Source organism: Monodon monoceros, unplaced genomic scaffold, assembly GCF_005190385.1.
Source record: "Monodon monoceros isolate NGI ecotype Baffin Bay Population unplaced genomic scaffold, NGI_Narwhal_1 Super_Scaffold_17, whole genome shotgun sequence".
NCBI classification, from domain to species: domain Eukaryota; kingdom Metazoa; phylum Chordata; class Mammalia; order Artiodactyla; family Monodontidae; genus Monodon; species Monodon monoceros.
The window spans coordinates 23,507,345-23,534,169 of NW_021703773.1; the positions used below are offsets into that span (position 1 = coordinate 23,507,345).

Below are 26,825 nucleotides of genomic sequence, written 5' to 3' on the forward strand. Positions count from 1 at the left end.
AGACAAAAAATATCAATAACAAGTGTTGCACGGTTGGTGGGAATGTAATTGGTGCAGCCACTATGGAAAACAGTATAGAGATTCCACAAAAAAATTAAATAGAACTACCATATGATCCAGCAATTCTACTTCTGTGAAAACACTAACTCAAAAAGATATATGTACCCCATGTTCAGTGCAGCACTATTCACAATAGCTAAGACATAGAAACAACCTACACACACACACACACACACACACACACACAAGACTATTATTCAGCCATAAAAAAGAATGAAATCTTGCCGTTTGCAACAACATGGATGGACCTTGGGGACATTATGCTCAGTGAAATAAGTCAGACAGAGAAAGACAAATACTGTATGATCTCACTTATACGTAGAGTCAAAAACAAAACAAGGGCTTCCCTGGTGGCACAGTGGTTGAGAGTCCGCCTGCCGATGCAGGGGACACGGGTTCGTACCCCGGTCCGGGAAGATCCCACATGCCGCAGAGCGGCTGGGCCCGTGAGCCGTGGCCGCTAAGCCTGCATGTCCAGAGCCTGTGCTCCGCAACGGGAGAGGCCACAACAGTGAGAGGCCTACGTACCGCAAAAAAAAAAAGAACCCAGTTCAGAGAGACAGAGACAGATTAGTGGCTGCCCAAGGCAGAGGAGGGATGGAGGGAGTGGGTGAACAGTGTCAGAAGTACAAACTCACAGTTATAATACGTTGTGCGGGTGTGATGTCCATGACGGTGACCATAGCTAATAACACTGTGCTGGGGCTTCCCTGGTGGCGCAGTGGTTGAGAGTCCGCCTGCCGATGAAGGGGATACGGGTTCATGCCCCGGTCTGGGAAGATCCCACATGCCGCGGAGCGGCTGGGCCCGTGAGCCATGGCCGCTGAGCCTGCGCGTCCGGAGCCTGTGCTCCGCAACGGGAGAAGCCACAGCAGTGAGAGGTCTGCGTACAGCAAAAAAAAAAAAAAAAAAAAAAAAAAATTCAAACAAATAACAGAACGTTTCCCAAATTCATTGAAAAACAAAAATCCATACATTCAGGAAGCTCTAGAAACTCCAAGTAGGATGAACACAGAGACCCACAAACACATACATCATAGTTAAAGTCAGAGTCAACATCAGCTGTTTTACTGTAATACAATTCTGAGGCTAACCACCTGGAGCTACTCTCAGACTCAAGTTCAAGTTCAAGGCTCAGTCCTCCTCAAGACTGTCTTTACTGAAGACACCAGCCTCATTTCAGTGGCCCCAGGCAATCAATAGGTATAAATTCAGAGGCTGGGGGGAACGCAGAGCTTCCCTGCCCTCTGCCTGTGGATTCAGAACCAGCTTCTCTCTCTCTCTCTCTCTCTCAAACACACACACACACACACACACACACACAATGTGTTTACCAACCATGAAGCTCCACTGTCTTTACTGGAATTTCATTCTGTTGGCATGATTCATTGATTAAATCATTGACCATGTGATAGAACTCAGTCTCTAGCCCTCTCCATTCCCTGGGGGATCCCAAACCTCTCTTCCTATGCCTGGTCTTTCTGGTAACCAAGCCCCATCCTGATGCTGTGGAGGGGCACACTGTGAGTTCATGTCTTAGCGTAACAATGACTCCTGACCCTCAGGAATCCCAAGTGTTTGGAACCCCTGTGCTAGGAATGGGGGGGTGGCGGTGGGAAAGACCAGACATTTTCTTTATTACACCACACAAAGACAAGGAGGAAGTTCTTGAAAACTAGAAGGGAAAAACAACCAGTCACTTACCAAGGGACCCCCCTCCCCAAGTAAGATTAGGAGCTGGCTCTCAGAAGAAACAATGAAGGCCAGAGGCAGTGGAATAACATACTCAAAGTACTCCATGAAAAAACTGACAAACACAAATCCTGTATCCAACAAAGCTATCTCTCATAAATAAAGATGAAATAAAGACTTCCCCAGATAAGCAAATCTGAAAGAATTTGTTGCTAGCAGATCTGTCTTACAAGAAACACTAAAGGAAGGTCTTCGGACTAAAAGTAACTCCAAATGGTAATTCAAATCCACATGAAAAAACAAAGAGCACTGGTAGAAGTAATTATGTAATTATAAAACACAGTATAAATGCTTATTTTTTTACTTCTTATAACTAACTTAAGTGTATACAATAACATGTATCTAATGTAATGTTGGGCTTATGTAACACAAGTGTAATACATTTGCCAATAATAGCATAAAAGAGGCGGGTGCGGGTAAAACTGTACTGGACTGTGAAGATGACTACAGACAGTAAAATAATAAGATATTAAGATGTTACATTAGAAAGTATACACTTAACACAAAAGAAAGTAGTAAAGGAGGAATAGCAGAACAAAAAAGACATGAAGAAAACAAAAAATGGCAGATGTAAATTCAACTAAGCAATAATACTATTAAATGTAAACTGATTAAACAATCCAATCAAAGGCAGAGATTGTCATACTGGATTTTAAAAAGTGATCCAACTAAATGCTGCCTACAGGAGACACACTTTAGATTCAAAGATAAAAACAGACTGAAAGTAAAAGGAAGGGAAAAGATAAATCATGCAAACAGCAACCACAAAAATAGCTGGAGTGGCTATATTAATGAAGAAAATAAACATTAAAAATTTTAAAGTTAATAAAGATTATTTCATAATGATAAATGGCTCACCATCAGGAAGATATAACAATTAAAAACATATAGGCACATAATAACAGAAAAAAATACAAGAAGAAGAAGCAAAAATGTAGAGAAATAAAGAGAGAACTAGACAATCCAACAATAAAAGAGACTTCAGTATGCCACTATCAATAATGGATCGAACTAGACAGAAAATAAACAACACGTGAAAAAGATAAAATTATTCACAGTAGAGCCTCTGACAACAGAGGAATGAAATTAAAAATCCATACCAGGAAAAACTCACAACGAGGTGGAAATTAAACAAAGCATGCCTAAATAACCAATGAATCAAACAAGCACTCAAAAGGGAAATCAGAAATAGTTTGAAATGAATTAAAGTCAAGACACAACATTCAGGTTTCAAGTATAATTTACATATATTGTATAGTTATAATAGAACTGTCACTGTATGTTCTAAGCATGGTAGCAATAAGTTTTAAATGTTTGTTTTGCTTGTTATACTATTTTTAAAAATCAGTGATTATTTTTTTTAAAAAAAGAGAACTTCCTCAATCTGATAATGAGCATCTATGAAAAACTCACAGCTAACATCAGACTAAATGGTAAAATACTGAAAGCTTTCCCCCTAAGATCAGGAATGAGTCAAGGATGCCTATCGCTATTCAACACTGTGTTGAGGTGCCAGCAAGGCAATCAGACAAGAAAAAGAAATAAAAAGCATCCAGATTGGAGAGGAAAAAGTACAATACTTCTATTTGCAGATGACATCATATTTTACATAGAAAATCCTAAGGAATCCCCTAAAAACCTACTAGAATAAACCAGTTCAATCACAATACATGATCAATATACAAAAATCAGTTGTGTTCCTGTACACCAGCAATGAGCAATCAAAAAAATAAAGAAAACAATGCCACATACAAACACATCAAAAAGAATACTTAGGGATACATTTTACAAAAGTTCAAAATTTCTTCTCTGAAAACCACAAAATATTGTTGAAATAGACTTTTAAAATATCTGGATAAACGGAAAAATCATACAATGTTCATGGATCAGAATACATAACATGGTTACAGATTCAATGCAATGTAATCCCATCTGACTTCTTTGTAGACATTAATAAGTTGATGTCTTATCAAACCATGAAGCAACTGAACTTCATCAAAATTTAAAACTTTTGTGCTTCAAAGTACACTATCAAGAAAGTGATACAAATAGCCAATAAGTACACGAAAAGATGCTCGATACGTCAGTCATCAGAGAAATATTGATACAAATCAAAACCACAATGAAATACTACTTCACTCCCACAAGGATGGCTAGAATCAAAAAGTCAGGTAATAATACGTGTATGTGCGGAATTGTAGAGATCAAACCCTCAAACACTACTGGTGGGAATGAAAAACGATGTCACTTGTAGGAAACAGTCAGCAGGTTTGTAAAACGATTTCACATACAGAAACCATGTGATCCAGTGTCTTCTCCATTTGAGCTGCTGTAACAGAACACCACGGACTGGGTGGCTTATAAACAATGGAAATTTATTCCTCACAGTCTGGGGGGTGGGAAGTTCAAGACCAAGGTGCCAGCAGAGTGGGTGTCTGATGAGGGCCCACTTCTTGGCTCACTGATGGCTAAGCTCAGCGCACTCCCATGTGATGGAAGAGGCAGTGAACTCTCGCGGGTCCCTTTTATAAGAGCACTAATCCCACTCATTAGGTTTCTGGCACCCGACCTAATTCACACTGGGGGTTAGGATTTAACATATGAATTTGGGGGGCATAAACATTCAGTCTGAGGCACCTAGAAATTCCACTCCTAGATATATACCCATTGGAAGTGAAAAACAGGTCCACACAAAATCTTTGCCACAACTGTTTATAGCAGCATTCATAATAGCCAAAAAGTGGAAACAACCCAAACGTCTGTGGTAAATTGATAAAATGGAATATTATTCAGCCATAAAAAGTAACAAAATACTGACACATGCTATAACACAGGTGAACCTTTTAAAATATGCTCAGTGAAAGCGGCCAGTCACAAAAGTCCACACATTACATGATATGTGAAAGTCCAAAATAGTGAAATCTGTAGTAATACAAAGTAGACGAGCAGTTGCTTGGGGAGGGAAAATACGGGGGGGTGGAGAGCTACAGGGCACAGGGTTTCTTTCTGAGGTCCTGAAAATGTCCTAAAATTGGCAGTTGCACATATCTGTGAATACACTAAAAACCATTTAATTGTACCATTTAAGTGAATGAATTCACTGTTATATGAATGACGTCTCAATAAAGCTGTTTAAAGAGAAAAAGGCAGGTGGTTGTATTTGAAAATACTGTGGAAGGGGTGCAGATCACACTCAGAAGCCCAGAGAGAGCTTATTCCTACCACCTCTTACCAGCCTTGGCCCAACGGTGGAGGAAAATGCCTGAAGTATCTGGTCACATCACAAAAGTAGACTCTTAAAAAAATGCCTGAAATATCTGGTCACATCACAAAAGCTGAAACAGTTCATAGCAAAGGCATGGTATGCACTACCCTTTTCACTCCTGTGTGTAAAGATGCCTGAGCGCAGATGCCAACTGCCATGACTGATCTTCACATGTTCCAATCCTGGGAGCAGCACACCCAGGGCCTACAGAGCTTGGTACAGACAATTAACAGCAGCCACTATTTAACTCACATACAGAGATTTAATACAGAAAAATACAGCTGCACGTCCAGCTGCCGAAAGACTGAAGGATGGGGCTCCACACTGAGCCTGCAGGAATGACCCCCAGAAAACGGGACCAGAGCTGACCTGCCAGGGAACAGCCACGGATTCACAACCACAACACGGGAGTAGGGAGGCCGCCGTCCTCCACGCTTCTCTGGATCAACATTCTCTGCAACAATCCAGGGTCCAGGATGCCTCGGCCCGACCTGCTGCTCCTTAGCTCACACGTGTAAATACAAGAAACCCTTTGGTTACAAAGCCCCTTGGTGACCAGAAGGTCCACATCGGCACAGTGGACTGTTTTCTGTAAGTGGCTACAGGGAAGGGTAGTCCCCACTGACACTGGGAAACGGCAAAATCAGCTTTCCAGCTCCGGGGAAGGAGTCCCACCCAAAGACCGTGGGGACACATGCTGAATGAGCCGATTTGCAGCTCTCACATGCCATCCCTCGCCCCCAGAGGCTGGCACCAACAGGTTGAGAGTATTTGCTTCTGGCCTTGAAGGGCTACCTAAAATAAAGATTCTCATTTTGTATGTCGAAGGAACTGGATATTGATGGAATTTATCCTGAAAAAAAATCTAGAAAAGGAAAAGTTTCACAACTCAGACTTTATTACACTTCAGCTAATATCTCTGAACAAAGATACCACGTATACTGGGAATGAAGGTCAGGTCAGGTCCCCACTTACCATCTGCAACCCAGTGGAAGTGACCTAGCGCCTACTCAGCCTGAACTTCGTTAAATTTGGACGACACTGGCCTCCGCGTACTGAGACAGCCAATGGGACTGAATCTGACAGGTTCCTCCTCCACCCTCGCTTTAAATATATTTTCTGCTCTACATTTTCTATGATTTTTAAATGCTCACTAATCTCTTGGCCAGCCAAAAAAGCTATATCTATGAAACTATGAAATCTCCCTCTCTGATTACAACTACAAATACAGGCATTCAAAATATTGTGTACATGAGCATGCTTAAAGTACTATCAAAATACATGATATTCTAGCCGGCATAACCCAAAATAAAGTCAGAAGAAAGATATGGCAGCCCTCCCACATTATTACTCAGTATTATTCTATAAGTTCTAATCAGTACAAGGCATAAAACAGAAATGAGTTAAAACAACTGGAAAGGAAAATACAATTATTATAATTTAGGCAAAGACTATATAACTAGAAAATGGAAAAGCATCAAGTGAAGAACCATTAGACCTAATGAAATGACTAAATATAAAATAAATGTATAAAACTAAATAGGTTTATTGCAGTTAGAGACAATAGAAAAAATGCTATTCTCAAGACAAGAACATTTAAGATGTTCAGAAAAAAGTTACACGTTACCTTGACAAATTACATTTAAAAAATAACTTGAATAAATGAAGATAAAAAAATCATTACCTGAATGACAAGAATAAATATTAGGAAGTATAATTTCTTCTCAAATTACTGGTCTGGTAGTTATGATTTCTACCTGGGATGGGGGTAGAATATGTGGCAGCTCTAAGTCCTATGGGCCTCAGAAGATGCAGGTCTAAGCCCCTTGCTTCTCCCAAGTCCCTCCAGACAGTGAGCTGCTGCCCCCATCGGCATCAAATCATGGTCCTCAGAAATGTGGAATATGACAAGAAAAGGTGAAAATTCAAGAGAGTGAGAAGAAAATCCATAGACCTGAAGAAAATATTTGCAAGAGACATACCTATCAGGTATTTGACTATTGTCCAAAACATACAAAGAACTCTTAAACCTCAACAACAAGAAAATGAAAACCCAATATAAAAATGGGCAAAAGACCTGAACATACCCCTCACCAAAGAAGATATACAGGGTGAAACCAAAAAGGTGAATTCCTATTTTCTCATACAAAAACAAACCTGTTTTCCACTTTCACATGCAAAAGTGAATAATCAAAGATGTCAGCTGTAACTGGTGTCCCAGCCAGAGTGAACCCATTAAATATCAGGGGGTCCACAGCACATTTATTTCACGGAAAACAATTAAGCATTAACTAAAACATGTATAGACAGACAGTGACTAAGCATATGAAAAGGTGACAAACAACATATGTCATCAGGAAATTGCAAATTAAAACAACAGTTAGATACCACTATGCAACTATGAAAATGGCCAAAATGCAAAACACTGACAACACCAAGTGCCGGTGAGGATGTGGAGCAACAGGAACTCTCATCATTACCGGCAGGAATGCAAAATGGAAAAGTCACTTTGGAGGACAGGTTGGCAGTTTCTTATACAAATAAACATACTCTAACCAGAAGGTCCAGCAATCACATGCCTTAGTATTTACCCAAAGGAGTCAAAAAGCTATGATCACACATCAACCTGCATGTGGATGTTTATACAGAAGCTTCATTCATAATATCCAAATCTTGGAAGCAACCAAGATGTCCTTCAGCAGTTGAATGGGTAAATAAACTTGGTCCATCCAGACAACAGGGATATTATTCAGCTAAAAAGAAATGAGCTATCAAGTCATGAAAAGACATGACAAAACATTAAATGCATTTAATTGAGTGAAAGAAGCCCATCTGAGAAGGCTACAGACTGTGTGATTCAACTCTATGACATTCTGGAAAAGGCAAAACTGTGGGGACAGTAAAAAGATCAGGGTTTGGGGGAGGGAGGAACAGGTGGAGCACAGAGGATTTTTAGGGCAGTGAAACTACTCTCTATGACACTCTCATGGTGGATACCTGTCATTATACATTTGTCAAACCCACAGAATGTTCAACGCCAAGAGTGAGCCCTGATGTAAGCTAGGGACTCTGGGTGGTGATGATGTATCAGTGCAGGTTCATGGATTGTAACTAATCTCCCATCTGGTGGGGATGGTGACAGTGGGCTGGGGGAGGGGTGGGGGAAGGGGTACATGGGAAATCTCTGTGCCCCACCCTCAATTTTGCTGTGAACCTAAAACTGCTCTAAAACATAAAGTCGTATTAAAAACAAAAAAAGAAGATAATAACCTAGCTCAATAAGACACATACATACAAAAAGTAAACAGGAAAGTGTCGACTGAAAAAAAAAAAAAAAAGCACAACCTAAAAGTTGACAATTGTTTTCTTTCTGCGGACTTCAAGCCTGGGATGCAGCCTCTTAGATGGCTCTGAGGGACTGCTCGGAAGAGGTAAGGGAGGAGCTAGGATACACAGAAGTTTTTCCAACAAAGACCAGGTAGTGGGAACATCCAAAGAGTACTACTGTTAATTAAAGAAAACCAAGTTAAGGAATTTAGTGCTTTTCTGTGCATGGCAAGATGCAGGAGTCTGGACTCTGAAGTCATTCCTTTGCTATGCACCTCAGCTCTCTGGGGCCAGCATCCTGTGCTTTCCCACCCTAAGTTCCCTCAGGGTGCACAGTTTGTGGGGAGCGGGGGTGGGGGAGGGGGGAGGGCTGCAGTGGCTGAGTCAGCCCATCTGTCTCCAGCCTGGGTCCCCTCAGGGCGCACCATCAGGAGGGGCTGTAGTGGTTTGATGGCAGCAACACCCTTTTTTCAGGATGTGGCAGGCAACATTTTTCATTCACAAAAAGGAAGACATTTTAAAAAGTCTAATAAAAGGCAATTTGTGCCACAGTTATTAAACATATTATAAAACTTCAGCAAGTAAACTGTGGAAATGTAACAAGAATAGGCAGAATTCAAGAGAACAGAATGGAAAAACCCAACAAACCATAACACACAGCAATTTTAATAAGAGTGATGTGTCAAAGAGGGTAAAAGAACAATGATTTAAACAAAAAAAAAAGATTTAGAACAACTGCTTATCTACTCTTAGAGAAAAAAACTTAAGTTCTTATTTTCACAACAGACAGCAAAATAAATTCCACACAGATGAAAGAGTTTTTCCTTTTAAATGAAGCCATAAAGGAACTAAGGAGAATCTGATCTCAAGGAAGGAAATGCCTTTCTCAGCATAAAAGCAAGAGGAAAAACACAGAGAAAAACTGAGAGATTTTATCATTTTTTAAAGTTTTTTTAAGAAAACATTTACGTATTTTAATAAAAAGTCTAGTTTGAAATCCATATACATTTACAACAAATCAAATATTGGGGATTTGGTAAAGATAAATATTTGGTCTTTGTCTCTGCTTCCTGGCACAAAGCCCCCTAAAGACTTGGAATTTATAGTCTTTTGTATGCTAATAAGATGACGCATGGGGGTCTTGGTGGGGGGGGGGGCTAGAGAACTTCAGGATGGGGGCTGGCCACCAGAAAAGCAAACTCCTATAGTTAGAACTTTCCGTCTGTCCGTCCTGCATCCCACCACCGCCCCCTCCCTTGACCTTTGGGAAAGGCTAAAATTGACTCAGTGACCAATGCCAGTGATTTCATCTATCCTGCCTGATAGGAGGAAACAGAACTTCCAGATAACAGGTTCAGGAGCCTCCAGGCTGGTGAGGGCACGTGCGCGGGGAAGACAGCAGGTCCACAGAGGTCGAGGAGGCCCCTCCCCACACACCTGGCTCCATGCATCTCTTCCATCTGGTTGTTCCTGCGTTTTATCCTTTACAATATACCTCTAATTTTAAGTAAAGTGCTTTCTTGAATTTCTGTAAGCTTTCCTAGTTAATTACTGAAACCAATGGGAGATCATGGAACCCCTGACTTGTAGTCAGCTAGAGAGAAGTGTGGGTAGCCTGGGCACCCCACTTTTTTATTATGGTAAAAAACACATAACACAAAATGTACCATTTTAACCATTTCTAAGTATATAGTACTGTCTTAGTCAGTTTGGGATTACCATACACAATACAACAGACTAGGTGTCTTATAAACAGCAGAAATTTATGTCTTATAGTTCTGGAGGCTGGAAATACAAGATGAAGGGGCCTGCAGATTCAGTGTACGGTGAGGCCCATTTCCTGGTTCACAATGGCACTTTTTCCCCTATGTCCTCAGATGGCGGAAGAGGGAAGGGAGCTCTCTGGTGCTTCCTTTCTCAGGGCACTAATCCCATTCATGAGGGTTCCATCCTCATGACCTATGACCTCCCAAAGGCCCCACCTCCTAACACCATCACCTTGGGGGTTAGGTTTCAACGTGTGAATTTGCGGGGAGACACAAACATTCGGTCTATAGCAAGTACAGTACTAACTATATTCACATTGTTGTGCAAGAGAGCTCTAGGACTTTTTTTCATCCTGCAAAACTGAAACTCCTAACCACCAAACAGTAGCTCCCTGTTTTCTGCCTTCCCTAGCCCTGGGCACTCCAATTCTATGTCCTGTGTCTGAGACTTTGATTATTTCAAGACCTCATATAAGTGGAATCATACACATTTATCTTTTCGTGGTGAGCTTGTTTCACTCAGCATAATATCCCCAAGGTTCATCAATGTTGGAGCATGACAGGATTCCCCTCTTTTTAAAGGCTAAGCATTATTCCATTCTGCGCATGGACCACATTTTCTTTATGGAAGGAAGGAGTGGGACTACTGAATCATATGGTACTTCTCTAAAACATTTTTGGAAACTCCAGGCTGTTTTCCATAGTGGCTGCACCATTTTACATTCCCACCAACAGTGCACAGGGTTGCAATTTCTTCAATTTCAATTTCATCTTTACCAACACTTGTTATTTTCTGGGGTTTTTTTGATAGTGGCCATCCTAACATGTGTGAGCTGATGTTGTGGTTTTGATTTGCATTTCCATGCAAACAGAATATAGTAAATTTGCATAGTTCTTTGGAAAAATGTATACTCAAGTTCTTTGCCCATTTTAAAAATCAGGTTTGTTTCCTTGTTTGTTTTCGGTGTTGAGCTGTAGTTCATTTCTATATTCTGCATATTAACCCCAAACCTCAGGTATGAGGTTTGCAAATATTTTCTCACATTCCATAGGCTGCCCTTTTTACTGTTGTTTCCTTCGCTGCACAGAAGTTTTTAAGTTTCATGTAGCCTCACTTGTCAATTTTTGGTTTTATTGGCTGTGTTCTGGTGGCATATCCAAGAAATCACTGCCAAGACCAATACGAAGAAGATTTTTGCCTGTTTTCTTCTAGGAGTCTTATGGTTTCAGATCTTATGTTTAGGTCTTTAATTCATTTTAAGTTATCTTTTGTACATGGTATAATGCCAGGGTTCAACTTCATTTTTTTGCATGTGGATAACTAGTTTTCTACATTTCATTGGCTGAACAGACTGTTCTTTCCCCATCATGTGTTCTTGTCACCCTTGTCATAGACCATTTGACCACATAAGTGAGAGTTTATTTCTGGGCTCTCTAGTCTGTTTCACAGGTCTGTATGTCTGTCTTTAGGCCAGTGCCATACTGTTTATGTTACTGTAGTCTGTAATATGTTTTGAGGTCAGAAAGTGTGAGGTCTCCAGCTTTTTCCTTCTCAAGAAAAAAACTGGGGGCTAGTCAAAAAGTATTTTGGCTATTCATAGTTCTTTAGGATTCCATATGAATTTTAAGATGGATTTTTCTATTTCTGCAAAAACTGCCACTGGATCTGGTAGGGATTGCAGTGAATCCATAGATCACTTTGGGTAGTGTGGATATTTTAAGAATATCAAGTCTTCCACTCCATGAACATAGGATGTCTTTCTACTTATTTGTGTCTTCTTTAATTTCTTTCAGCAACGTTTTCTAGTTTCAGTGCATTGCATTTTTGTCCCCGTGGTTAAATTTATTCCAAGTTTTTGATTCTTTTGATGCTACTGTAAATGGGATCTTTTTCTTAATCTCCTTTTTGGAATTTTCACTGTAGTGTATAGAAACAAACCTGATTATGTATCCAGCAACTTTTCTAAATTTGCTCATTAGTTATAACAAGCTTTTTTTGTGGAATCTCTAAGTTTTCTATGTATAAGATCGTGTCATCTGCAAAAAGAGATAATTTTACTTCTTTCTTTCCAATTTGGATGCCTTTTATTTCTTTTTCTTGCCTAATGTGCTCTGGCTAGGACTTCCAGCACTACATGGAACAGAAGTGGCAAGAATGGGCATCCTTGCATTATTACTGATCTTCGATTAAAAGCTTTCAATTTTTCACCACTGAGTAGGATGTTAGCTGTGGGCTTTTCATATATGGTCTTAATTATGTTGTGGTATTTTCCCTCTGTTTATAATCAGTTAAATGCTTTGTCATGATAAGGTGCTGAATTTTATGAAATGCTTTTTCTGTATCAATTGAGATAATTATGTGGTTTTTCTCCTTCAATATGTTAATGTGGCATGTTACACATAGATTTTCAAATCTTGAACCATCCTTGGGTTCCAAGAATAAATCCCACTTGGTCATAGTGTATCATCCTTTTAATGTGTTGCTGAATTTGGTTTGCTAGTATTTTGTTGAGGATTTTTGTATCAATATTCATCAAAGATACTGTTCTATACTTTTCTTGTAGCATTTTTTCTTTTTCTTTGGCCACGCCACGCAGCATGTGGGATCTTAGTTGCCTGACCAGGGATCAAACCCACACCCCCTGCAGTGGGAGCACGAAGTCTTAACCACGGGACCGCCAGGGAAGTCTGCTTGTAGTATCTTTTTCTGGTTTTGCTATTAGAGTAATGCTGGCCTCATAAAATGAGTTTGGAAATGTTTCTTCCTCTTTAATTTTTGGGAAGAGTTTAAGAAGGACTGGTGTTAATTTTCTTTAAGTGTTCAAAAGAATTTTCCAGTGAAGCCATCTGGTCCACAGTTTTTCTTTGTTGGGAGGTTTTTGATTACTGATTCAAACTCCTTACTAGTTATATATCTGTTCAGATTTTTATTTCTTCATGTTCAGTCTTGGTTGGTTGTATGCTTCTAGAAATCTATTCCTATCTTCCAGTTTATCAAATTTGTTAGTGTATAATTGTTCATAGCAATCTCTTGTAATCCTTTTTATTTCTGTGACATCAGTTTTAATACCACCTGTCATTTCTGATTTTTCTTTTTTTTCCTCTGAGAGTTTGTCAACTTTGTTAATCTTTTCAAAAAACCAACTTTTAGTTTCACTGACTTTTTTCTATCGTTCTTCTACTATCTAATCATTCCTCTCTGCTCTATTCTTTATGATTTCCTTCTTTCTGCTAACTTTCAGTTTCGTTTGTTCTTTTTCTAGTTCCTTAAAGTGTAAATATATTGACTTGAGGTCTAATTTTTATTTATTTTTTTTTTTTGCGGTACACAGGCCTCTACAGGCCTCTCACTGTTGTGGCCTCTCCCATTGCGGAGCACAGGCTCCGGATGCGTGGGCTCAGCGGCCATGCCATGGCTCACAGAACCCGCGCCCCCTGCATCGGCAGGCGGACTCTCAACCACTGCACCACCAGGGAAGCCCCAGAGGTCTAGTTTTTAATGTAAGTATCTGCCACTATAAACTCCTTCTTGGTACTGCTTGGCTACATTCCATAAATCCGGGTGTCCTGCGTTTGTTTTCATTTGCCTCAAGATATTTTCTAATTTCTCTGGTGATTTTAGCTCACTGGTTGTTCAAGAGTGTCTTACTTTCTACATACCTATGAATTTCCAGTTTTCCTTTAGCTATTGATTTCTAGTTTCATTCCATTGTGGTTCAAAAGATCCTCAGTATGATCTCAATCTTACTAAATTTATTAGGACTTGTTTTGTGGCCTAACATGATTTCCCTTGGAGAATGTTCTTTGTTAATCTGAGAAGAACATGTATTCCGCTGTTGTTGGGAATGTTCTATATAGTCTGGTTAGGTCCATTTGATCTATAGTATTGTTCAAATCTGCTGTTTGCTTACTGATCTTCTGTAGGTTGTTTTACTCATTACTGGAAGTGGGGTATTCAAGTTTCCTACTATTATTATGTTGTTGTCTATTTCTGTCCTTAATTCTGTCAATGTTTGCTTCATATATTTGGGAGCTGTGATATATGTATTACATATATAATATATATGTAACATATATAATTATATGATGACCCTCCTTGTCTCCTGTGACAAATTTTTGACTTATTTTTTTGTTTGATGTACTTGCATACTTTTTTTTCTTTTTTTTTTTTTTGCGGTACGCGGGCCTCTCACTGTTGTGGCCTCTCCCGTTGCAGAGCACAGGCTCCGGACGCGCAGGCTCAGCGGCCATGGCTCACGGGCCCAGCCGCTCCACGGCATGTGGGATCTTCCCGGACCGGGGCACGAACCCATGTCCCCTGCATCAGCAGGCGGTCTCTCAACCACTGCGCCACCAGGGAAGCCCTTGCATACTTATTTTTAAAAATCTATTCAGCTACTCTGTATCTTTTGATTGGGGAGTGTAATATATTTACACTGAAAGTAATTACTGATAGGGAAGCACTTACTATTTCCATTTTGTTGATTGTTTTTTGTATGTCTTACAGTTTATTTGTTCCTCTTTTCTGTTCTTGCTTCCTTCCTTTGTTTCATTGGTTTTCTGTAGGGACATGCTTCGATCCCTTTCTCATTTTCTTTTGTGTATATTCTACGGGTATTTTTTTGTGGGGGCTACATAATATATTTTATAGTTACAACAATCTTTTAAATGAATAACTTCAATCACATACAGAAACTCTACTCCTTTATATCTCCCCTCCACTTGTTATCAATATCACAAATTACATCTTTTTACATTTATTTATAGTTACTATATTTATGTTTTTATCTTTTAAGTTCTATACCCAAATTAAAAGTGATCTACGTAACACCAGTATTACAGATTTTATACCTGTCTATATATTCACCTTTAACAAAAAGCATTATGTTTTCATGTGCTTTTATGTTACATCAAGCATCCTTTCATTTCAATGTGAAGGAACTCCCTTTAGTTCTTCTGCTAAAGCAACTCTAGTGACAAGGTAATTACTCCCTCAGCTTTTATTTCTCTGGGAAGGTCTTATTTCTCCTTCATTTTTGAAGGACGGTTTTGCCAGATAGTTTTCCTGGTTGGCATTTTTATTTTCTTTCAGCACTTTGACTATATCATCCCACTTCCTCCTGGCCTGTAACGTTACTGCTAAGATATTCACTGAGAATCTTATGGGTCCTCCCTTGTATGTGACAACTCGCTTTTTTCTTGCTGTTTTTAAGATTCTCTCTTTGGCTTTGCCTTGTGACAGTTTTATTATAATGTGTCTTGGTTTGGGCCTCTTTTGAGCAACTTGAATTTGGATATTTATCTCCTTCCTCAGGTTTGGGAAGCTTCCTGCCCTTTTCTCCTAGTTCTCTGACACTGCATGTATTGGTCCACTTATTCGTGTCCCATAAGTCTCTTAGGCCTTCTACACTCTTTGTCATTCTTTTTTCTTTTTGTTCCTGACTCAGTAATTTCAAGTGACTTGTCTTCAAACTCACTGATTCTTTCTTCTACTTGGTCGATTCTGTTGTTGAACCCCCTAGAGAAATTTTCAATTTAGCTATTGTATTCTTCAGCTCCACAATTTGGTCCTTTTTTATAGTTCCTCTGTGTTGATATTTACATTTCGTTCATGCATCATTTTCACAATTGCAGTTAGTTCTCTATGCTCTCTCGTAGCATACTGTGTTTAAGACAATTAATTTGAATTTGTAGGTAATTCACAGATCTCAGCTTCTTTAGGGTCAGTTTCTGGATATTTATTTTGTTCCTATGACTAGGCCATATTTCCCTGTTTCTTCAGATGCCTCATTATTTTTTGCTGAGATTTGGGCATTTGAAAAAACTGCCACCTCTCCCAGTCTTTATGGACTGGCTTTGTACAGGGAAAGACCTTCACCAAGCATGCTGGCTAGAGATTCTGGGAGCCTCTAAATCTTTTCTGGGGATGTGTCTCCTCTGAGGTTGTGCATGTAATTTCCCAATTGGAGAGTTTTCTCAGTTTCTCTTTCCAGAGCTTGTAACCTCTTTTTCCCTCTGGCATCTGTCTGTAGGTTCTCTGGCACCGCAACAAGCAGCTGAACTCTCATATGTTCTCAGTGGCCCCAGGTGTGCCAAGTATGCCAGTCAGGTGAGACAAGCTAGTCCCTTGGGCAGCTTCTCAAAAAGCCAGAACGTAGGGCACATGCTCCACTCTTCTATTACCTTCCTGACGGAGAAGTCTTGAGTTTGGCGTTTACTACCAATTGTGCTAAGGGACACTTGTGGGAATGGCTATTGTGAGTGAAGCGAAGCAACCTCCTTACCCATTTCAATGCAGCTGTTCTCAGCTTTGTGCCTGCCTGGTTTACTGCAACTTCTTAACTGGTTTCTGGAGTCATAATGGCTTTTTTGGACCATATATTGTTAAGGCAGTATCTCCGAGGGGAAATAGGCTTGGGGCTTCCTTTCCACCATCCTGCTGGCATCACTCCTCTTATGCTTGCCTGGGCACCCCATTTGTGGCTGACTTCTGACATGGCGGCAGTCCTGTGGGACTGAGCCCTTCACTTGTGGGGTCTGTGCTAACTTCAGGTAGTGTCAGAACTGAAATGAATCGCGGAACACCCACTTGGTGTCAGAAAATTGGAGAACTGCTTGGTATCAGGAAAAAACAACACGGAGATATATATATTCCTTATGATAAAAATGGAAAGGTGTGGAGATGATCAGTCTTAATTATAGTTACAGACTGTCTTTTCTCTATAAAATTTCTTAGCACACTTTCTTGGCACATCGATCAATGTCTATAATTACATCTTGGGGCAAAACTTGTCCATTTATTGTTTAAAACACCATCACTATAAAACTTTGTTTTTAAAAAGTATTATTGGTCTTCAGTCAACAAGCTTAGTATTTAGCTATAGCCAAATGCCTGGCAAAGAAGATCTAAAAAGAGACATAAATAGTTACAAGGAAGCACTAAATCACATCAGGTATTATTTTAAAGTTTAACTGATACAGAAGAGGGAGAATGAAGTAACTGGTACGTGACTTACAGTAGGTCACGGGGGTTGTGTAACAGAGCCTCTTGGTTGTAATAAAATTTGCTGCTGTAACACAGCACACCACCACACAACACCACCTCTGGGGTGGAAGACAGCCCGCCACCAATGACCTATGTGACGAGGGGAAGAGAGGAAGCAAGGCAGGTGCACACACGGCTTCCTCTCACATGACAGGCCAGAACCTGGACACAGAGCCCCTGCTGGTGCAAACGATGCTCTCTGGTTAGGGAACTGTACACCCAATGAACACTTGCTACTGGGGGAAAGTCAGCAGTCTCCCCAGAAGGGCACCTGCTGGCCCCCAGGCTCCGCAGAACTAAGATGAACACCATTACACACACAGTTCTTACTGTCTCAAAACACCTCCCGGTTCCTTTTGCCTCCACGCTCCATCTGGGTTAAGATGATGCGGACGATCACATGCTGTTCTTAATGTCGTCTCCTTGACCATAAAAGCATGACTCATTTCATCATGGAATGAGATAAAGGACCAAACTAGACAATTAATTTATGTGAAAGCATGGAAAGCTATACAAATGCACACCTGTTAATTAACAAAATGTAAGCCCAGGAAGAATATAAATGAGCTCTAGCACCCTGCCATTTATTTCCAAGTTTAGCAATTAAGACTCCCTACTTGTACCTGAAATCACAACAAAGTCTACACTGCAAACCTCTAATGAATCAAGATGCCTTAGAATTAGAAGAGACTTCAAAGATCCTTTAGTCTAAACTAGGGGCCAGCAAAGAATGGCCCAGCCCAGTTTGTGTAAATACAGTTCTATTGGAACGCAGCCACACCTGTTCACTTACACACGTCGTAGCTGTTTGCACAGGACAGCTGCAAAGTTGAGCAGCTGTGATGGAGACTGTACAGCGCGCACAGCCCAATTCCTGCTGTAAACCTCTCACTGAGAACAGGGATTCTGGAGAGGGAATAACTAACTGACTCATCTGCCCCTAGTCACACAATTAGTGACAGGTGGGCCCAGGTCTGCCCGCTGACACCGGGCTACCTACTCCCTCTCCCCCGGTCCCAGTTCATCGATCAGCTGCAGTGTAAGTTCTGAAATGGAGAGCCAGGCCCTTGCAGCTTTTCACAAATGATGAGCCCTTCAGCTCCTCCCCCCAGCACCGCACCTGCGCAGCTCGTCCGTCAGGATGTGCGACGCCGTCCCCAAGTCACAGGTCCACAGTCAACTCGTTAAGCTGCTCCCAAAGCCACAGCGCCTTGGGCTTCCCTGCTGCTCAGAGGTGACATCTTCGTTCTGATCACTCCGACTGCCCTTCAGCCTTTGACCTTCACCTCAAAAGGCAACAGCTCTCTTCCACTGGCTTTGGCAAGCTCACTTCTTCCCTCTTGTCCTGATACTGATCCATCTAGAATTCAGGCTCTCATTTCACGTCCCAACTCCTACACCAGAATCCTGTTTCAAATGCACCTTGCCTCTAATCCCTCCTCCTCAGACAAGTATTTCCCGTCAAATAGCATGAAGCCCTGACTCAAAGGCCCTCAATATTTGTCTAAAAGGTGAAGTCTGGAACCCTTAATGGGGCTTCCCAACCTCCCGTGCCAGTTAAATTGGTTTGTTCTCTATCCCCCAAACCTCTTTTGGATCCAAAGCTACGCCATTCCCCCCCTTTCTCACTGTCTTTCCTCAAGAACCGGCTTAAAGTCTACCTGCTCTTCCTCCAATAATTAAGTTGAAAAGGAGGTGAATAAAGAAAAGGGTGCGTGTATGTGTGACAGCTCTGCTTTTCTCACAATGTTCTAGTACTTTTCACTTACTAATTCACCAGAGAACCATCTATCTCCCATAGTAAGACTTCGATAAATACACTCATTATTACAATACTTAAGCATAGCAAAAAGTAAAAGTATCCTAGGGTGTTTTTTTGTTGAAATTTGAGCCAAGACACAATTTTATCAATGCTTTTTAAGGCACTAATTGTTGAAGCCCTAGAATTTTTTGAATATAAAATATGAATGTTTGGAAAGTGAAGAAAAATATCACGAATTTATGATAACCTGTAAGGTAAGAGAAAGAGGGTAGCAAAAAAAAAAAAAAAACCTCAAGAGAAACCCGGATTCAAATTCCTATTAGTGGCTACATAACTCTGCACAAGTTTTTTAGCTTCCTTAAGTTCCTCAAATGTAAAATAGAGTTGATTCTCCTTATTCAAGGCAGCTGCGCTGTAAGAGTTGCCACGGACAATGAATCAGCAAATACTGAATCACTGCTCTTACAGGAAATACGGGGTCAGGTTCCTGTGAGCCTCTGTCACATTTTCGTCAACCATTCAATACATAGCCTTGTTTTGTGTGTGTTTCTGTATAAAGACACTTTATTTAATATGTATTGTACAGCCATTAACGTTGACCTCACGCCTGAACAAAGCTCATCTAACATGCATCTTCTCCTTAAGGTACATCACAATCTTCTGTGATGCAATTTTTAATGAGTAGCAATTTTTAAAGAATATTCTAAGTCGTACGACCTTAAGTTCTAGTAAAATCAGTAAAAGTGAACCTTATGAACTAGGATTTTAAACTCATAGGAATAACAATTTCAATCTAAATGCTTAATATTAGCATTGACAGGTGAACATCATACAGAGTAACGTGCTGGGGCCTGGGGCCTGAGACAGACACCAAGCCTTAACCACTTCCATCCTCAAGTGGCCACTGTGCTAACAGGACAGGGCGGGGGACCTTGGAATTCAACCAGCTCATGCCTAGAGAGGTTCACAGGCCCAGGCACGTACAAGCATCCACAAACCTGAGATGAGCTGATCTGAATCTGGGGGAAAAGTCCGGAACTATGCCATCCAATTCACTAACCAGCAGCTAAACACAGTTGCCAGGGAGCTGGAACAGGGCTAGCACGACTGAGGAAACGCATTTTAAATTATTTATGTACCAATTCAAAAAAAGACACTCAATTCAGTTATTAGAAAACTGTTATGTATGTTCGGAACAACTTGGATAAAACAATCTACTTTTTCAACTGCAAATTTTATAAAATCTAAATATCGACCACGTATTCCTGAGGAAAAGTGAGTATACAAATTGAGATGTGCTAGTAAATGTAAAATACACACTAGATTTCAAAGACTTAGTATGAAAAAAAGTGAAAGTAAAGTGACTCCTTAACAAATTTTTATATTGGCTACATATTGATATAATTAATATTTTGGATATATTTAATTTAGAATATTGCATTGAAATTAATTTCACCTTTTTAAAAAACACTTTTAGTGTGGCTACCGGAACATTTCTGCACTGTATTTCTATTGGACCGTGCTACTCTGTCTCATAAACAGGAGAAACTTCAGGCCTCCTTTGAGATGCCTTAAGTGAATCTAGAAGGAAGGAGTATTTTACCTCTGATCTTTTATCTTCTCCTCCTCTTCCTCCCCTTCCCTCAACTAACTGTCTGCTTTTACTTGATGAAAGGAGTTTTGCGGACTAAACATCAGATTTATCATGGGAATGTCCAATAAGACTAACCTCACAAAGAAGTATCTGCCTAGTCCCAAATGAACCTGTATCCAGGAAGAAATCAGATCTTCTAGGCTAGATGACTCCCACTCATCCTTCCAGGCCGATGAAAAGAAAACCGACGCTGCGATTCCTTCCCTGATGACCCATTTAACCCCCCTCAGCACTCTACACACAACCCCAGTTCCCACATCTGGTGGTGCCGACAATCCTGCACCCAGTCCCTTCACTCCACAAGCACGGACAGGTGCACACAGCTGCACCCCCAGCCCTTTCTTGGCATTAGGGTCACAGCAGTGGACATAAAATCCTTCTCTGTGGAGCCTTTGGACTAGAATGTAGATGACTCTTAAGAAGACAGTTAAGTGCTCTCTGAATGCTATCAAATCAGTGAGATGCAGGAGGTCGGTGTCACTGGTAGGAGCACAGCTGGGCTGACACTGGGATCACTGTCACTGCCACCCTCAAAGCTCCTGTCCATCTGTAGCCTCCCCACCCCTACCCCGGCTGGGCCACATGGGCAGCAAGAAGATTCCAGAGCTGCTGACAAAGATTCTCAGGGTCAAGACTCATTGACATTGATCAGAAACAGGGCACAAGGGAGCCTGACTCCATTCTGGTCAAGTAGAGAGTCTCTGTCACCACCTAGTAGTAGCTGTCACCCTCCCGCTTTGTGACTGGTTTACACATTGGGCAAATGGTGGCACTAACCCAGTCAAGGGCTTTTAGCAGTGTCTAAGGACAACAGACAATACACGGTAGAGTAGCTTCACCTTATCCCAATCTCACAGACGAAAAACAAACCGGAAGCTTGTCTGGATGGGGGGCCTGCACAAGGGCATCTGGCTAACAAGCAGCAGGAGTGGGACTCAACCAAGGCATATGGATATGGACACCAGTGACAACGTCCATATCTGAACCACCAGGCTGTATCTGCACATAAATGCAGTTATTTTGACTCCAGTTTAATCCATCTAGTGACATGGTAACAGGACTGATGGGGAAGTCTTCGTTTAGGCTTATAAACATAGGAAAAGCTATTTAATATCATCCACGAGGGAAACACAAATTAAAATCACATTAAGGTAGTATTTTTCACCCATCAGATCTAAAACTCTGCAGACATACTGCATTGTATCATATTGGCCAGCCCATCCTGAAAGCCAGTTGCATACATGGCTGGTTGATGCATACATTCATGCAACCTCTTTGGGAGGGCAGTTTCGAGACATCTATCAAAATTACAAAGGGAGATTTTCTGATGATGCCTATTCTAACCAGTGTGAGGTGATACCTCATTGTAGTTTTGATTTGCATTTCCCTAGTAATTAGTGATGTTGAGTAGCTTTTCATGTGCCTCTTGGCCAACTGTAGGTCTTCTTTGGAGAAATGTCTATTTAGGTCTTCCACCCATTTTTTGATTGGGTTGTTTGTGTTTTTGATATTGAGCTGTATGAGCTGTTTATATATTTTGGAGATTAATCCTTTGTCCATTGATTTGTTTGCAAATATTTTCTCCCATTCTGAGGGTTGTCTTTTCGTCTTGTTTATAGTTTCCTTTGCTGTACAAAAGCTCTTAAGTTTCATTAGATCTCATTTGTTTATTTTTGTTTTTATTTCCATTACTCTAGGAGGTAGGTCAAAAGAGATCTTGTTGTGATTTATGTCAAAGACTGTTTTTCCTATGTTTCCCTCCAAGAGTTTTATAATTGGTCTTACATTTAGGTCTTTCACCCATTTTGAGTTTATTTTCGTGTATGGTGTTAGGGAGTGTTCTAATTTCATTCTTTTACACGTAGCTGTCCAGTTTTCCCAGCACCACTTATTGAAGAGACTGTCTTTTCTCCATTGTATATCCTTGCCTCCTTTGTCATAGATTAGGTGACCATAGGTGTGTGGGTTTATCTCTGGGCTTTCTATCCTGTTCCATTGATCTATATTTCTGTTTTTGTGCCAGTACCATATTGTCTTGATTACTGTAGCTTTGTAGTATAGTCTGAAGTCAGGGAGTCTGATTCTTCCAGCTCCATTTTTTTTTTTTCTCAAAACTGCTTTGGCTATTCGGGGTCTTTTGTGTCTCCATACAAATGCTGGAGATAGTGTGGAGAAAAGGGAACCCTCTTGCACTGTTGGTGGGAATGTAAATTGATACAGCCACTATGGAGAACAGTATGGAGGTTCCTTAAGAAACTAAAAATAGAATTACTGTATGACCCAGCAATCCCACTACTGGGCATATACCCAGAGAAAACCATAATTCAAAAAGACACATGGGGCTTCCCTGGTGGCACAGTGGTTAAGAATCTGCCTGCCAATGCAGGGACATGGGTTCGAGCCCTGGTCCGGGAAGATCCCACATGCCACGGAGCAACTAAGCCTGTGTGCCACAACTACGGAGCCTGCACTCTAGAGCCCACAAGCCACAACTACTGAAGCCCATATACCGCAACGAAGAGTAGTCCCCACTCACTGCAACTAGAGAAAGCCCCCGCACAGCAACAAAGACCCAACACAGCCAAAAATAAATAAAATAAAATTAATTAACAAAAAAAAAGCTTTAAAAGAATAAAAAAGACACATGTACCCCAATGTTCACTGCAGCACTATTTACAATAGCCAGGTCATGGAAGCAACAGAAATGCCCATCGACAGATGAATGGATAAAGAAGATATGGTACATATATACAATGGAATATTACTCAGCCATAAAAGGGAACGAAACTGGGTCATTTGTAGAGACATGGATGGACCTAGAGGCTGTCATAAAGAGTGAAATAAGTCAGAAAGAGAAAAACAAATATCGTATATTAACACATATATGTGGAATCTAGAAAAATGGTACAGATGAACCAGTTTGCAAGGCAGAAATAGAGACATACATGTAGAGAACAAATACATGGACAGCAAGGGGGGAAAGTGGGGGGGGGGCGGGTATGAATTGGGAGATTGGGATTGACATGTACACACTAATGTGTATAAAATAGATAACTAATAAGAAAAAAGAAAAATAAACTAATAAATGATAAATGTTTGATTAAAAAAAATTACAAAGGGAGGTGCCCTTGGACTCAGCAGCTCCACTTCTAGACATCTATCGTCAGATACGTGAAATGATTTATGCGCATGTTTGTAATAGAAAGAGACTAGAAATAACCTCCTAAAGGTCACCAATAGAGGTCTGGCATTTAAAGTCTCTATATCCATACTAGGAAATACCATACAACACCGAAACACACACAAACACTGAAGGAATAAAGAAGCTCTTCATATAACAATCGGATCCAAAACGTATTGCTAAGTGGAAAAAGCAAGGGGTAAGTGTCTTAAAGTTGTTAATTAAAGCCCAGTCTATCCTCAAAGCCCATGCTCCCCCCAGTATATCACCCCCAGGAGTGTGAGGCCTTAGAGCATTTACTTTCTCAACTAAAGCGCTCCCATAAACCTCCAAGCATCTACTTCACTCCTTTCTCCCCATCACCATAAAGTAAACTTAAACAGAGCTCTCACAGTACCCCGCAAGAAAGATTCGGTGTCATCTCAACTAAGACTTACTACCCCTTGGTTCTTCCTATCTTCAGAGCAGAGTAAAAAGCACGTGAAATGTTCCCTGATTTTTTTTTTTGGAATGCCTACAGAATATGTCTAAGTCTTTTAAAATTTTAACACGAAAATATGCCAAAAACACCATGAGTTTTGTTTTTAAGGACATTAAAGTACAGCTAACTAAGTCCCAGTGCAGTGCAGCTCAAAGCAAGTGAAGGCCAGCCCAAACCTCAGCACGCGGATCTCATCGCAGACCCCCATTTCCTTCTCACCGCTCACAGACCCCGGAGCAGGGCCTAAAGAAGACTCAGCAACTCCGTATCCACCAGAAGGAGCCCAATTAGATTTAATAATACACAGGCTTAAAGATGATTTTTTTCAGCTGCAGTGCTAAGAAGGAAGTGTTCCATGGTACACATATTATTTATCGAGGGAACAATTCAAAGTGCAGAAAAATGTTTGTAGTGGGAAAACAAATGTACGATTTTAAACATACATTTATGTATATGCATAAATGTTTCATGGATAGCTATATAAAAAAAGGTAACAATACTTCCCACTGGAAAGAGGAAGAAGTTAAGACCTGGCATTTAATATCCAGAAATCTTTTACCATATGCATAGCAGATTTCTTTTTAATTAGACTCATTAAAACTTGTAAGTCTCTCTTTTGTAAATGATTACAATAAATGATTCACCTTAAAAACCCCACTGTTACAAAATAGATGTGTATTCATGACAAAAAAGGCCAACTGCCTAAAGAAATGCTCAGAGAAATTTATTTTCTATAATGTTAAAGCTATTTTAGTACAGTCAAGTGTTCCTTAAATCCAAGTAATAACTGAATGCCTCACACTTCAAACTTATTAGAACCTAACATTAAGCTATTTTTTTCTTTTTAAGAAAACAACACAGATTACAGCCATGTGACCTGATTTTCAAGTAGGTCGAACAGACCAGATTTGAATACAAACTAAATGCCTTTCTAGAATAAGACAAAGTGTACTCTGAGCCTACATGTTTAATATGAGCGGGCTGACAGGGGTGGAGGGGTGGTGGCGGGCCGCCGGAGACTGAAAATGAAACAGATGAGACCGTCTTTCTAATGAGACACAATTTAACAGATCCATTAAATTCTTCTCGTATGAATTCCTACCTCTTTCAACTTTAAAATAAAATTTTGCCAGCAGAAGTTTTATGGTAGACTTGTCATGAATTTTAAAGTTTAATGCTAAAAGAAGCTGGCTTTGGGATAAAGATCAATCTACCTGATGAACTCAATTTAGAGTATGACTGACTTGCCACAAAAAGTCTGCTTTTCTATAGCAAAGTTTTCAACACATCAAACTATAGATACCCTTAATAAAGAAACACAGAAGCTGCAGTCAGATCTCACTCCTAGAAGATAATACAGGATAAAATCCGGATGACTTTGGGTGTGCTGACGGCTTTGGGGAAACACCACCAAAGACATGATCTATGAAAGAAATAACTGATAACCTGGACTTCATTAAAATTAAAAACTTCTGCTCTGTGAAACATAATGTTAAGAAAATGGAAAGACAAGCCACAGACTGGGAGAAAATATTTGGAAAAGACATCTGATAAAGGACTGTTATCCAAAATACACGAAGAACTCTTAAAACTCAACAATAAGGAGAAGAAGCAACTCAAAAAATGGGGCAAAAAAATCTGACCAGACGTCTCACCAAAGAAGACATACAGATGGCAAATGAGCAACATAAAGAGATGGTCCACACCACGTGTCATCAGGGAAATGCAAATTAAACGAGATGCCACTACACACCTATTAGAATGCAAGGACAGGACGCAAGAGGAACCCTCATTTATTGCTGGTGGGCATGCAGAGTGGTACAATCACTTTGGAGACGGTCTGGTTTCTTACAAAACAAAACATACTCTTAGCCTATGATCTAGGAATCACACTCCTTGGTATTTATCCAAGTGAGTTAAAAACTAATGTCCACACAAAACCCTGCACATGATGTTTTACAGCAGCTTTATATACAACTGCCAAAACGTGGAAGCAACCAAGATGCCCTTCTGTAGGTGAACAGGTAAACTGGTACATGCAGACGATGGAATATTATTCAGCATTAAAAAGAAATGAATTACCAAGCCGTGAAAAGACAGGGAGGACCCTTAAATATACTGCTCAGTGAGTAAGAGAAACCAATCTATAAAAGCTGCATATTTTATGATTCAACTCTGACATTCTGGAGAAGACAAAACTACGGAGGCTAAAAAGATCAGTGGTTGTGGGGCTGTAGGAAGGGGTGAACAGGCAGAGCACAGAGGGTTTTTCAGGCGTGAACCTCCTCTGTATGGCACTATAATGGTGAGTTCATGTCATTACACATTTGTTCAGACCCACAGAACGAACAACACCAAGAGAGAACCCTAATGTAAATTGTGGACTCTGGGCCATAATGATGTGTCCATAGAGGTTCACTGGTTGTAACAAATGGGATTTTGCTAGTATCAGGGGGAGGTTGTGTCTGTATGGGGACAGGGGGTATATGGGAACTCTGCATTTTCCACTCAATTGCTGGGTACCTAAAAATA

At 40.4% G+C, this 26,825-nt stretch overlaps 1 protein-coding gene across 3 annotated transcripts in view; it reads right to left on the reverse strand.

Moving 5' to 3' along the window:
* Nucleotides 1-26,825, reverse strand: part of TDRP (testis development related protein) — a 53,222-nt gene that overhangs the window by 23,811 nt on the left and 2,586 nt on the right. Inside the window, exon 1 of one of the 3 annotated variants that reach the window (XM_029226586.1) lies at nucleotides 699-841. The exons of the other annotated variants lie outside the window; for them this stretch is intronic. Within the exon in view, the coding sequence (XP_029082419.1) occupies nucleotides 699-824 (126 nt within the window). The 5' untranslated portion in view covers nucleotides 825-841. Of the gene's footprint in view, nucleotides 1-698; nucleotides 842-26,825 lie in introns of those variants that run through there. 3 annotated transcript variants of the gene reach the window in all.